The 15,389-nt window shown below is 41.8% G+C and overlaps 1 protein-coding gene across 1 annotated transcript in view; it reads left to right on the top strand.

The window, feature by feature from the left end:
* TUBG1 (tubulin gamma 1) overlaps positions 1-14,938 on the top strand; it is a 42,162-nt gene extending 27,224 nt beyond the window's left edge. The window contains exons 9-11 of the mRNA XM_063458934.1: positions 9,648-9,800; positions 10,282-10,443; positions 13,122-14,938. Coding sequence (XP_063315004.1) covers positions 9,648-9,800; positions 10,282-10,443; positions 13,122-13,319 — 513 coding nt within the window. The 3' untranslated portion in view covers positions 13,320-14,938. The remainder of the gene's footprint in view (positions 1-9,647; positions 9,801-10,281; positions 10,444-13,121) is intronic.
* The last annotated feature ends 451 nt before the right edge of the window (positions 14,939-15,389 follow it).

The raw sequence follows: 15,389 nt of genomic DNA, 5'->3' as shown, positions 1-15,389 counted from the left end.
ATCCCTAAAAGATTCTTCACCGCCTTACGCACACTGACTAGCGTGTACATATGGAACGGGAAAAGACCACGTCTCAAGTACCAGACCCTCACTCTACCCAAGGAGAGGGGGGGGCTGGCCATCCCCGACTTCTACCTATATTACACGGCTGGCCACCTGCGGAGGGTCCTAGACTGGACCAAGACCAACGTCCACAAACAGTGGAAAACGGTGGAAGAGACTGAGACAGCGGGGCCGGTGTCGACCCTACCATGGTGCTCCGGAGGGGGCCTGGGTCGGGGATGCTCCTCTCTGGCGCAACATACCCTACGGGTATGGCACAGAGCGTCCCGGGTACATGGCCTCACCCGACACCCCTCACCCTTGCTACCACTTATCCATGACCGAGACTTTCCACCCGGGCTGGACCCAAAGGCCTTTAGAGACCTCATACATAACCCAATCCCCAGACTACACCACATACACACACATAACGGACGGAAAACACTCACACAACTGACGGAACGCACACACCCCACATTCATGCAAACTTTTAAATACAAACAACTTTCGAATTACATTAACTCACTGCCCGGAGGACAGAACCACGCTAGGGAACCGACCACCTTCGAGGACTACTGTATCCAACCTGACCCCCTTCCCCACAGCATATCAATCCTGTACTCACTGCTACAGAGGGAGACCCCCACAGAGACTCCAGCCTTTAAGGGAACATGGGAAACGATCCTGGGGAAGACATTTACAGAGACAGAATGGGACAAAATTTGCTATCTAACACACCACTGCTCCACCTTTTCGAAGACGCAAGAGACGGCATTTAAACTATTGAGCCATTGGTACCGCACACCACACAGATTACATGCCATAGACCCCTCACACTCCGACCTGTGTTGGAGATGTGGAGAGGCTACAGGCACCACACTACATCTATGGTGGGACTGCCGTAAGATAACACCATTCTGGAAGTCTATTCACGATATCTTGTCAAGGTTGTCAGATGCACCACCTCCGCTGGACCCAGCGGCGATGCTGTTACACCACACGACAACACCCAGATCTAGGTATAAAAAATCCCTGACAATTAGGATCCTCAACGTAGCAAAGCAGATCATCCCTCAATACTGGAGACAGGACAGACCCCCACCCCTAAAAGCCTGGTTCAACCAAATGGAGGACCTCAGGGCTATAGAAGAACTCCACTCAGGAGCCACCAATACCACTGGGAAATATATGGAGACCTGGACGCACTGGATAGTAACCACAATACAGACAGACTTCACCACTCATCTGGAGACGGGAGACTCACACGACGGGACGGACTGACTCTACCACCCCACCCACCCAACCTACCACGGAGCCTCATACCCCTCCCACCCTCAGAATCCCCCCCCATCCCCTGCTTCCCCCCCCCCCTCTAACAATTCCCACATCCTCCATTAAGGCCGTAGGCAACTGCCCCGACAACACAGAGTCACGTATGATCACTGCACGACGGCTCAGGCAGCCACGCAGACACACAAAGCTCACCTACAATGACTGAGAGATGTTTTGAACATTTGGTTACCTAACCCCCTCACCCTATGAACCGCAGATACATTCGTTTTGTATTTAAACACTATGACAACTACTAGGGTTAACCTAATATGCAGTTAAACCCAGAGGGACGCACGAATGTTTTACCAAAAACCTAACCAAGGTTCACTTTTGATAGGACCTGCGTGTCCACCACTGTCGGGGGCCTGCGTGCTCCACTTCCAACCTATACTTTATAGCACACGTTGTGCTTTGTTTGCTTACCTCAAAGAGACCTGCGAGTCTCGATTTATATATTGTTTACAACGCTTGAGACCTGCGAGTCTCACATTGAATATATGAAAATGACAATAAAAATATATTTACAAAAAAAAAAAAACACTTGCACCTTAGTTTAATTGGCTTGCATGCCTGCGTGATTTGCCATACACACCCAAACAAAATGTGTAGGAGGGTTAACATTTCACATTTTCACTTGTATTTGTGCTTTTTTTTTTTATTTATTTTAATTTGCTTTACCAAGTGAGGGACAAGAGGAAGGACTAATGTGCATTTTCTAAAACCAAATGCCTGACATTATGCAGACAATGTAGGAACCAGTACATGTTATTAGCAGGCTTCTGTCAAGGAGAGGTGGATGTGACTGCACAAGGAAAAAGTCCAAATGCCAAGTTTGCACAATATTCTGATATTCACCAAGATGAAATTAACAATTATTCTGCATTTCCTTATATGAAATTGACAAAGTCTTTACTGGTTGATCAGTATGCAGATTTTCCTATGGCCCTCTGACATATCCCTCCACACACCGGAGATTACCTGCCTTGCAAAGACTTCTCATTCATAGGGAATTGGACAACAGAAAGTCTGGGGAAGAGGTGGGTTTGCACAGGCAGCAGACAAGAGAACGGCAGCTTTTGCAAGCTATTTTTATATATACCTCCAATGGAAAAAAATGCATAATTCAATGCATGTGTGTTTTCATTTGAGGTATATCGACTATATAGCGATTTATTTTGAATTGGGGCAATGAAACATGACAGAGTTGCAACTCCACAGCCAAAAGCATACATTTTTTTTTCTTTGTCAGATGTTGCTTCTGCCAGTGCTCCAAACATTGCTTATAGTTTTTTTGCAGCAAGCATACACTTTAAGACCTTTTATGAAACTGTCAGGATTTACCAACAAGTTCAGTGTTTATGGATGGTTGATGATTTATGCAATGTTTTATTTTACGTTTTGCCTTCACAAAGGATATTCCCAGGAGAAGCAGATCTAAGAGCCTCATGGATTATAAGCGGGTACCTCTGTGTGCTTCAGTTTCTGATCTGCTAGATCTATGTAGTCTTTAAGTTTTCGAATTTTTTTCCTTTCTTTCTTCCCCCCCCCCCCCCTGGTTTTTAAGTGTGCTCTTTTTGCTGTTTCATATTGTATTTATAAGTGTAAGGCAGTGATGGCTAACTTCGAAATTGCAGGTGATTGGGATCTTACATTTCATGTAATGCTGAGCCATTCTGTAGGGTAGTTGAACATTGCAAACATACTTCACAAACATGTGCGATGCCAAGATTGGCCATTACTATTTTTTGTATTTATTTTTAAAATTCTTCACTTCTATTGTGCACATATAACAATACAAGCTTGCCTTGCCACAACTGCATCAACAAGCTTAATCATGACATAAAACAGTGTGGCATTCCAAGATTCTGCATTTTTTTATTGTTTGAATAATTAACAATTGAGCTAGGCAGACATGTAGTGGTACGGATGGATGGGATGATATAGTTAAGACTTTGAACATGCTCTCTATAGATATGTCAGGATAGAGAATTCAAGAACAGTAGGCTGAATAATCTGAACTGACTGTTTAGATTATTTTGTTAGTACAGGAGTGGTCCGATATGTGCTATAAAACTTGTGCATTAATTATAGAAACAGCTAACGTAGTATAACACATTTACTAGGCAAGAATAGGTTAATATACCACTGGCACCAACATCGCCATTCTAAGGCTAAGGTGAGTATAGTAGAGTAAAAGTAAAGATAAAAAGATGAATCAAAAGTTAAAACACATAACCATATGCATATTCAGGTAAGGTAGCATATATGGGTGTCTAGTAGGTCTGGTAACTTAGGCATGACGTCTACAGGGGGAGGTAAGTAAACGTTCAACCGACTCCTGAAGCACAGGAAATCTGCAAGGCAGTCCTCTGCAAGCATGTCTACAGGCTGATGTTTGTGTTGCTCGCTTCTTCCCCTCCAGACACACGCAAGGACCGACTTCACCTCTCCTGAAACACGTTGGTTGTTACCTCAGAGGGTAACGTGAGGAGCTACGAAGAGGTTTGCTTCTGTGTCGGTTGTGTCTCCGCTTACGAATGCACTGCAGAGCAGTCAGGCCATTAGTGACTCTTGGACAAGGCCTGTCAGCGAGCAGCTGCACAGGGCAGGAGGTAGCATTCAAACAAGGTGGAGTAAAGCAGAGCTGGAGGAGAGAATAGAGTGCTGCCCTTTAGGAAAGAGCAAGGGACAGGTATTTGAGAGAGAGGTTACTCTGGGAGGCCATAAGCTTTCCTAAAGAGATGGGTTTTGAGGCACTTTTTAAATTATTGAAGACTAGTGGAGAGCTTGATGGTCGTAGGCAGGCTATTCCAAAGAAAAGGAGCCACCCACAAGAAGTCCTGCAAGCGTGAGTTGGCTGCACGGGTGCGAGCCGCAGACAGAAGAAGGTCATGGGCAAAGCGGAGAGACCGAGAAGGGGCATACCTGCGGATCAATGAAGAAATATAGGAGGGGCTACAATTGGTCAGTGCTTTATAGGTGTGGTTTAGTACCTTGAATTGACTCTTATAGGATACAGGAAGCCAATGTAAGAGGGGATCAGTATTATGAGGAGAAAAGACATTTGTCTGTTTGCAAATAACACAAAGCTAGGTAAGATAATACAGTCTGAACATAATATAATTTCTGTACAGAGGGATATGGATGCATTTGGGGGTCTAGGCAAGTAAGTAGCAGATGAGATTCAATACAGATAAATTTAAGGTCATGCATTTTGAAATACCAAACCCTCAATCCAATTATACTTTAAATGGGTTTGAGTTGGGGTTAACATTAACGGGACAATATTGCCAGCAAAACAAGTTTAGCTTAATGAGGCAGTTTTGATGTATGGATCATGCCCTTGCACTATCACTGCTCGATTCCCTGCCATTTAAGAGTTAAATCGCTCTTGTTTCTGTCCTAGCCACACTGCCTCTGGCTGTGACTGACACAGCCTGTATGAAAACATGGTTTTCAATCAGATGTTAACTTGCTTTAGAAGTTATCTCCTGCTCTCTAAATTTAAGTTTAGTCACACACAGGAGGATCCTACAAGGTCTAGCAGGCTATTAACCGTGCAGGAGATGAATTATAAATTAAACAGACTGTACAATAAAGTATGTTTAAACATAAGATTTCACTTTGCAGGAAGTGTTTAGAACGGCTATGTAAGTCAAATGCAGGGAGGTGTGACTAGGGCTGTATAAACAAAGTGATTTTTTGTTTTTTGTAATTCTTTATTTTTGATGTGCATAGCAGAATTCACAGAGTAATCAAGACATTGCATAGTAAGACATGAGTGAATATTAACAAGATTACATTATGCCTGTCTGAGGTACTGCACAATTTTTTATAATTATGATAGGAGATAGCAGGGTATGGTGCCTAGCAAGGATGAATTATAATGAAAGTGAAAATGAATGTGGCACGGTGCATGGAAATGGTGACTAGTAGCTATAAGGCTTGTTCTATGTACTAGTGGGGTTTGCAGCGGAAGGTAACCTCAGCAGCGTTTAAGGCATGATGGGATTATCAGACTATTATTGCCACTAGTGGGATTAAATTTGGCTTCAGCACACATTGTATGTAATTAAGTTTACAGGCTACAACAAAGCAAAAGTAGTAGCACAAGTGTCGCTGTAGAGGTTGCGTTTAGCTCACTCAGCTGATGCCCTCAGGAGGTGAGGCACAGTCCCTCGGTAATTGGGTGCCAGCAGACTTGAGCAGGTTGCTCCACCGATCCCTAGCTGCGTTCTGCATGCCTCTGGGTGCCGCCGTGGTGCAGGTATAGTTGCAGGTGCGAGTGGGGGTGTCCTTTCTCCACATTACCTGCAAGTTTGTAGACCACTTGAACGATGTTATTCCAGAAAAGAGAGGTATAGACTATATACCTACAGGTGGAGCGCTATAATAGGTATAAATGGTAAGGGGGTACACTCACCTCTCCAGTACAGTGACAATCTTGAAAATATATATACGAATGTACATACCAAACAGCAAAAAGTAAATATAGTGCAGATGGTTTACAGAATAAAGGTGAGTGATAGTAACAAATGGCTAGAACCACTCACATGGGCTGGAGCCTATATGGTATTGGATACGTAAGTAACTCCTTTTTGCTTTTAAGGCAGCAACACACCCCTTTGGATATAATATTGGTGATAATGGTTGTGCTCACCTTAAGCAGAGCCTTGGATTCCCGGAGGTTGATTGGCAGTATGCTAATTTTGTTTCTGGAGGCTAGAAAGGACTTTTTGGACTTGTATGAATAGATATTAAAAAGTAATTTATTGGTGTATATAATTAAAATAAAAACAATACTTGATCTATAAAAAACAAATAAAGTAAGAAAAGTCCAAGTATAAAAGTCCAAAATCAAGCTAAACGTGTTTCACTCTTCTATGAGCTTCCTTAGTAGCTGTAGATGTTATGTTAAATGTTTATTTTGTCGTATAAAAAAAAAAAAAACACAACAAAGCGCTAATGTTAATGAACCTATGTCAATGTTCCGGGTGGGCAGATGCTGTTGTGGCTCTACTCGCTCCGTTGTAAACTATATTTTGCACACCCAAAATAAAGAATTTGAAAAAATAAAGAAATAAAAATAGGTTGGCAACTGAAAAAAACAGCATGTCTAATCACTATTCAAATGATACTATGGTAATCTGGTCAGTGTAAGTAGGTGACTTGCATAGAGAAAATCTAATTATAGAATTGCTAGGGGACTAGAATAATAAAAAGAACCCTATAGGTACAGGGTACACGATGTGCTCAGGGAAATAGTAAGAGGCAACATGCTATATGTTGTAGGTATCTACAGATAGAGCTACACAATATCTGTGTGAAGGTTACATGTGTCAGGTCCTAGGTAGGGAAGATTCTCCAGTAACTGAGGATTTGGGTAGATTGATCCTTGGGTGGGAAATTTTTTTTTTTTGTGCCTGCAGATTGAAATAACTGTCTCATTCAAAGTTAAAGCCTATGAAAGATACAGTTGTATCAAAGTAGTGATCCATGTTCCTTTTAAAGGAACACAATCGCATTAGGAATGAATACAGACGTGTTCTTTTTTTTTTTTTTTTATCTTTTACTTTTAGTGTTTTCAATGTCAGTATCAACTTGAGCAATAGAGTAAGTCATGTCACAGTTATACAGTAGTGAACCTTGGTATATAGAAGGCTCAGATAGTGGGGAAACAGATTATGGGTGAATCATTACAAACAACAATAATTAGTCAATTAATATCGAAAACAAAGTTTCCCAAATGTGACATTTCGAAGAGGTGCTGGAAATGGTTTAGCATTTCGAGTTGCCTTCAGAAGAGCAACATACAAGCAATGCGTGTGGCATGAAATGCAATATGTAACCATGTAAATCTTTGGAGGGGTTAGCAATGTGCATTACTTTGAATACGTATTGTTGGAGGTATGGGGTTGTGGCTTACGTAATCGCTGGTCTCTTGTGTGTGACAGCAGTGTACACCATATGACGCCAACAGTGTGTAATTCAGTGCCTATCACGTTTTATGCTTGTTAAGAAAGAAAAGAAAATCCTGAATCCAGCGGTCCTGTCTCTCTCCGGCCAACACGCCCGGCAGGCCCCCAACCGAATGAAGAGAGCCTGCTTAGTTAGAGGGTAGAATTAAGGGGGAGAAGAGCAGGTGTGTAGAGGAGGTAGGAAGAGGGAGGCATGTAGGAGGAGAAGTAGAGGGGGAGAAGAGAAGGGTGAAAAAAAATAATACATTTGTCTGGGATAGGGGTGGCAGCATTAGTTGGCGATGTGCACCTTTTGGGGCTTGCCTTGCCACGGCAGGTGAGCTTATATTCAAATGGCCATTGGAATAAAACTAAAGAGCCTCCATTTTGTTTAAATGTACATAGGGATTTTGGCAAGAGTGCAGATAACGTTCTCTTTGTTTTTACTATGTATTTTGAGCTGTTGGATACTAAGCTACTGATGATGTAAGCGCGGTGCTTTATCTTTGTGTTTGTATCAGATGGCTGGCTGTGGTTGGCAATTGTAATTGGCGTGGCTGGTTGGCATGCCTCTTTCTTCCCTCAGTCCCTTTGTGCATCTGTTTCTCCCCCAACACCTTTGTGTGTCTCTTTTTCCACTTCCTTTCTGCATATCTTTTTTTCACACTTCCCCTCTGCGTGTCTCTTCCCCCAGCCCCTCTGTTTGTCCCTTTGTGCCCTCTCATCCCCTCTGTTTGTCCCTTTGTGCCCCCTCATCCCCTCTGTGTGTAACTTTGTGACCCGTCGGCCCCTCTGTGTGTAACTTTGTGCCCTGTCAGTCCCTCTGTGTGTATCTTTGTGGCCCCTCGGCCCCTCTGTGTGTATCTTTGTGGCCCCTCGGCCCCTCTGTGTGTATCTTTGTGGCCCCTCGGCCCCTCTGTGTGTATCTTTGTGCCCCCTCGGCCCCTCTTTGTGCCCCCTCTCCTGTGCCCTTCCTCTTTCCCCCCTCTCCTGTGCCCTTCCTCTTTCCCCCCTCTCCTGTGCCCTTCCTCTTACCCCCCCTCTCCTGTGCCCTTCCTCTCCCCCCCTCTCCTGTGCCCTTCCTATGTTCCCCCTCTCCTGTGCCCTTCCTATGTCCCCTCTCCTCTCCTGTGCCCTTCCTATGTCCCCCTCTCCTCTCCTGTGCCCTTCCTATGTCCCCCCTCTCCTCTCCTGTGCCCTTCCTCTGTCCCCCTCTCCTCTCCTGTGCCCTTCCTCTGTCCCCCTCTCCTCTCCTGTGCCATTCCTCTGTCCCCCTCTCTCCTGTGCCATTCCTCTGTCCCCCTCTCTCCTGTGCCATTCCTCTGTCCCCCTCTCCTCTCCTGTGCCATTCCTCTGTCCCCCTCTCCTCTCCTGTGCCATTCCTTTGTCGTCGTCCTCTCCTCTCCTGTGCCCTTCCTTTGTCGTCGTCCTCTCCTCTCCTGCGCCCTTCCTTTGTCGTCCCCCTCTCCTCTGCCCTTCCTCTGTTTCTCCCCCCCCCCCCCTCCCCTTACCCTTCTGTGCACTTATTCAATTTCCCTCTACCCTCTTGGGCCTTTCTTCACTTGCCCCTCCTCTCCCATGCCCTTTTTCAGTTTCCCTCTCCCCTCCTGTGCCCTCTTCAGTTCCACCCTCCCCTCCTGCACCCCTCTTCCGTTCCACCACCCCCCATGTGCCCTTCTTCAGTCCCACCCTCCCCACCCTTCTTCAGTTTATCCCGCCTGTGCCCTTCTTCAGTCCCACCCTCCCCACCTGTGTCCTTCTTCAGTTTCCCCCACCTGTGTCCTTCTTCAGTTTCCCCCACCTGTGTCCTTCTTCAGTTTCCCCCACCTGTGTCCTTCTTCAGTTTCCCCCACCTGTGCCCTTCTTCAGTTTCCCCCTCCCCTCTTGTGCCTTTCTTTGGTTTCTAATGAAACCTGTGTTTTAGTGGCTGTCTTTCTGAGTTGCTGGCATAACTTTGCACCACAGCCAATCATTGACCTCTTTTTTTATTTTCGATTGTTCTCTTTGCTCTTTACCTTTTTAGGTTTTTTTTTTTTTTTTTCAGCGTAACTAGAAAGATTTAAACAGGAAGAAAAACATAATATGTATATGAAATGGAAAAACTATCAAATGCACTTGGGTATACGGACGACCAGAGTGTTTCTTCTAGTTGATTTGTGGGTTGGAAACTTGTATTTTCCATGGTTTGGAAGTGAAGTGCCTTTGTTTGAAACTACAAAATCTTACTGTTTCACTTTTTGGCATAGTAGCAAAATTTTGCTAAGCCTTTAAACATTCAATGTGAAAACTCCTAATAATGTTTGCTGTTTTTTTTAGGTGGCCAGTGTGCGCAAGACCACAGTTCTGGACGTCATGAGGAGATTATTGCAGCCCAAAAATGTTATGGTGTCCACGGGCCGAGACCGTCAAACAAACCACTGCTACATAGCTATACTAAACATCATCCAAGGCGAAGTGGATCCAACACAGGTGCATATTTATCTTTAAGGCGATTGTATACACCGCATCTTGTGAGTGCCATGTATAACTGTCATCTTCTGTGATGTTTGACAATTACTTCAGTATACATTGGTAATGCTATATTGTAGAATATACAGCGGAATCCCGTTTTATCTGTTTGTACACATTTTGTATATTTAAGTGTCCCTGAATCAGGTCTGCACAGTGCATTCTGTATAATGTACCATTCTTGTAAATTATGCAGTTCCTGAAAATGCTATTCTAGAATATTCTTTTGTCAGTATAAATGTCTGTATTTTATATGCTGCAAAGTTCACGTCACCATAATCTAAGATGGAATTTTTCCATTTGTCCACTATAGTATGATGAGTAATAAAAATTTCGCCATGTGAAAACATGTTATTGGTAAAATATTTTAAAACCGTAAGATTGAGCCAAATTCCTTCATGAATTGTACTGGATTTACTGAATATTTATATTCTCTTTCTAGGTACACAAGAGCCTGCAAAGGATCAGAGAGAGGAAGCTGGCTAACTTTATTCCATGGGGTCCTGCAAGTATACAGGTTGCTCTATCCAGAAAATCTCCCTACCTCCCATCTGCACACAGAGTCAGTGGGCTAATGATGGCCAATCATACAAACATCTCCTCGGTATGTACTTCCATGTCTACTTAAGCTAGTAGCTCACCTAGGTGATTTGCTTATGTGAGCTGCGGGAGTCTTTTGTAAAGTAAATATTAAGGAAATATCAAACAAAAGAGAGAGAGCAACTTTTGTTATAAAAGATTATGAGCAATGGAGTTATTTTACTCATAGTCTGTCTGACATTTGCAGTGTGTGCGCTGTTCCTTAATCTGTATTTCGTATAAATGATGGACTTTACGGCAGCATTACTGCTGTAAAATGCATGTTCCGGTTGTGCCTCCAATGCGCCCTTTTTTTCTATGACATTTCCAGTAAGACTGCATAAAAACTGACCTTTCTAAAAGAAATCTGTAGCACAAAAAGTTTAGCATTATGATATGCAGATTGTTGCAATTCAGTATTTGAGAAATATATATGTATGGATGTGTGTAAAATAGGGGAACATGCATTATGAGAGTAAAATATGCCTTCCCCTATTGTGTTTTGTACCCCACCTCCAATAGACTGTAAGCTCGTTTGAGCAGGGTCCTCTTCAACCTATCGTTCCTGTAAGTTTTTTTTTGTAGTTGTCCTATTTATGGTTAAATACCCCTCTTATAATAGTGTCAAGCACTACGGAATCTGTTGGCGCTATATAAATGGCAATAATAATCACTTTGTGTTTGGCTCATTTAAAGGATCACTATAGGGTCAGGAACACAAACATGTATTCCTGACCCTATAGTGTTAAAACCACCATCTAGTCCCCCTGGGCCCCTCATGCCTCCCTAAATATAGCAACATCTTACTGTATTCAAGCCAGAAGCTGTAGATCTGCATGCTGTTGCCTCAAAAAAATAAAAAAAGCAGTCTGCTGACATCGTCAGAAGTGGTAGCCTGATCCTATCACAGTGCTTCCTCATAGGATTGGCTGAGACTGTCAAGGAGGCAGATCAGGGGCAGAGCCAGCATGATTCAAACACAGCCCCGGCCAATCAGCATCTCCTCATAGAGATTAACTGAATCAATGAATCTCTATGTGGAAAGTTCAGTGTCTGCATTCAGAGGGGGGAGACACTGAATGTTTGGATGCATTTTAGGCAGCCATGACCCAGGAAGGATCTCTAACATCCATCTGAGGAGTGGCCAGTGAAGTTATCAATAGGCTGCAATGTAAACACTGCATTTTCTCTGAAAAGACAGTGTTTACAGCCAGAAGCCTAAAGGTAATGATTCTATTCACCAGAACAAATCAATTTCAATAAACTGTAGTTGTTCTGGTGACTATAGTGTCCTTTTAACTCCCAACCTTTATTTTTAATTGTATTTCTTTAATTGGACACTAGATGGTGCAACTGCCTCAAGATAGTATTTTTAGAATTTTCAATCTGTTAATTTGAGATCTTGTTCTGCAGTTAGAGTAATATATAATATGTCCATCTAACAGATATGTATTAACCCCTTAAGGACACATGACATGTGTGACATGTCATGATTCCCTTTTATTCCAGAGGTTTGGTACTTAAGGGATTGACTAAATGAGCCCAGTGATGGTAATGACAGGTTTATCAATGTCTTCCTTACAGTTCTTTATTTGCGTGTAATATAGCATGGATGACTTATACTTAGGAAATAAAAATATCCTGCCTTTTTTTCTCTCCTTTTCTTCTTGTATAGCAATTGATGCATCTATTGCTATATAAGAAGAAAATTGCCTTCTCTAACTAAACTGTATTTCTAGTCTATGAAATACAGTTTAGTCAGAGAAGGCCATCTTAATAATCTATGTTTTCACTTTATATATCGCTTTACATAGTTTATTAGATTGATTTCTCTATGAGAACACACACTTGTAATGCTGCCCTAATTATTAGCCATTTTTAAGGCAAATTTTCAAATGTATTTTTTGTTAGCTTGCTTTTTTTTTTTTTTTCTGTCTCTCTTCTTTCTTAACCACCTTTGCCCCAAACTGAAAGATTTGTTGTGAATACTTGAACTTAATAGAGTCTGGCTTCATTCCCTGTTCTTGTAGTCAGGGCCTCTAGTTCAAACTTGCAGGATCTTATTGGACCTGGTTCAGCATTGTTCCAGTAAGCTATCAGTCACTGAGCAATAAGTAAAATGCAGTCATCTTGATTATACAAGACCAGATAAAACAACACAAAGTATAATCTGGCACATCAGAACTCCGTTTGTTGCAAATTTTCAAAATCTGACAAACTAACCGTTAGGCACATAGCCTAGAATAGTGTTGAAAATCCTTTATTTAACCCCTTAGGGTTTTTTTCCTCCATAACATCATAACAGTCTGTTCTTTATTGATCTTTTTCCAAAACGGAATGTCCACCTCTGTTTATGGCTGCAGACTTGTATTACACTGTCCTCTAATGTTGTTTTTTTTTTTTTCTACTTTTGAAGAAACCTTTTCAACTGTAAACGTTTGCACACCTGAATAGCTAATTAAAAGTTGACTATTGATTATGCGGTTTAATCTTTAACAGTTTTCACTAGTTTTGTTTTTACTTTGCATGCTGTACTGGTCATACCGGGTTTAACCCCCGCAGTGCCAGGAGCTTGGCACTGCTGATTAAATGCCTGAGCTGGTAGTTCTATATTTTCGTTAGGATGCTTGTTATATTTTCTTACTGACGTACATCATGATTTATTTAATGCTTACCAACTAGTGTCTTTTCTCTACGTTTCAGCTATTCGAGAGGACCTGCCGACAGTATGACAAGCTGCGTAAGCGTGAGGCTTTTCTGGAGCAGTTCCGCAAGGAAGATATATTCAAGGACAACTTTGATGAGTTGGACAACTCCAGGGAGATAGTGCAACAACTAATTGATGAATATCATGCAGCCACCCGCCCAGATTATATCTCATGGGGAACCCAGGATAAATAAAGTAGGGTGGGAGGGAAAACATGGGACGGAAGCCAGGTGCCCACCAATAAAAAAAATGGATGCTAGGTTCTTTCTAAATCCAGAAAGTCAAAGAACTCTACTGAACTGTACTGATGCAAAGCTGGAGCCAGAACATTTGCCATAAGTAGACTGATATCCTCTCAAACTGTTTGACCGAATTAGTTCCAGACCGAAGTTCACTTCTCTAGTCTTTATCCTGAATACTTCTAAGTAAGGAGTTGCCGTCTAAAACTTACGTGGCCACGTGTTGTCCTGTTAGGAATCTGTACCATTGACCAGAAACAGCCATGTTACAACACTTATGGCTTGATGAAAAATATCCATTACACCTCTCCAATGTTCTCAAGCTTGAAAAATTCAATTTATCCAGACCTCACTTTCAGATTTAGTTTCAGGCACCTGTATTTGTGTTCCTCGCAGTGCATGACCGAATAAGTGGTTTCATAGGTTTCCTTCCAGGGGGCAGGAGTATTGTATTTGTTTCGAGTAATAATGCATACCCTGTAGACTATTTTTATACAATGTACCTTGAAAGAAAACCCTCATGGGACTTGATGGTGAGTATAAAGTTGCCTTATTTGTTAGCAGACAGATGTAATATGTTAATGTTTCAGAATGACACACTGCACTTCTATGAAGAGAAACACTGGAGCCATAAACAGAGAATATGGGAGTACCATTTTGCCCTACAAACTATTTACTGGGACAGAACTTCTTACATTACAGCATAGCATTTTCTGGAAGTAGTGAGTACATTACTTCACCACATTTCACCGGCTTTATCACTGGAGCATCCCAGTGTTTTGAATCTGTACTCTTAATAAGTTTCCCCTAGGAGTGCTAGAAATAAACCCATTGGGCTATTTATTACACACACACACACACTGAAATAATTATATATATGTGTGTGTATGTGTATATATATATATATATATACACACACACATATATAATTATTTTTATTTTTGCTTGATTGTATCTTTAGATATGCTATTCTTTCTAATGGAGTTAGTGTCCCATCCTCCCCATCACTGAGTGTTTGTGTGCAGATACAGACCGATTCCTCACTCACCAGGAAGAGGTTCCACCTTTTTGCTTGAGGTTAATAGGATGCGTAACCCATTCCCCAACTTCAATTTATAGCATAAGATAAGGTGATAGGAGTCATGTTGCAGCAGCTATCACTCTATACACAACCTGATTCACAGTTTTATGAACCAGGTTGTGTGCAGAGGACAACAGACCTCCACAATAACTGCACTTAATCTCCACTGGTGACAACATAATTTGTAATTCTGCCTTTATTTAAACCTCCACTTGCTGTGCATTATAGGAAAGTCTGTTGGACAGAAATGTTGAACATTATTATTGCCTTTGTATGCTAAGAAAGTTCCACTACTACTCTCTTTCAAGGTACCTATAGATAAGCACTAGGGCGCTTACAAGCTATTGATGGTTAGTACGTTGCCCAAGTATTGTGTGTGTGTATGTATATATACCATTGCTTATTTTGTGACATGTTTGGAGGTAATCATACTTTCAGACATTGGCCTTCTCACACAATTGGCATTTGTAACATTAAATATTATTGATATAAACTGGTGTGTGTTGCCTTCATTAAATTGTATCATTTGCGTGTGTGTGTGTTTTCACATCTAAACGGTCCTAAAATGTTTCTAGAGTGAAATAAATTAACTCAAACTATATCGGCATGGTCCAAATGACCTGCTGTAATTATATGCCACTAAGTGGACTATAAAATTAATATATAGAAGATTCCAATCTTTACTCCACAACTTGAAATACAAGTTGTACAGTTTCAAAGCTTTGTCAAATCTACTCAAGTTAAAATTTACTAGGTTAAACTAGATGAGACCAGATTTAAAAAAAAAAAGCAAAACTATACAGATTTTTTACAATTTCACTTGTTTGCCTAACCAACACAGCACCCTATTTACTAAACACCCAACAGAATCAAGTTGATCCAATTTTCAGTGGTATCCGAGCTCACTAGAGCATAAACTCCACATATAATGGCCCACATTTTCA

Source organism: Pelobates fuscus, chromosome 6 (genome assembly GCF_036172605.1).
Source record: "Pelobates fuscus isolate aPelFus1 chromosome 6, aPelFus1.pri, whole genome shotgun sequence".
Lineage (NCBI taxonomy): Eukaryota > Metazoa > Chordata > Amphibia > Anura > Pelobatidae > Pelobates > Pelobates fuscus.
Note: the sequence above shows the minus strand (reverse complement) of the source record. Positions and strands in the feature narration are given on the sequence as shown.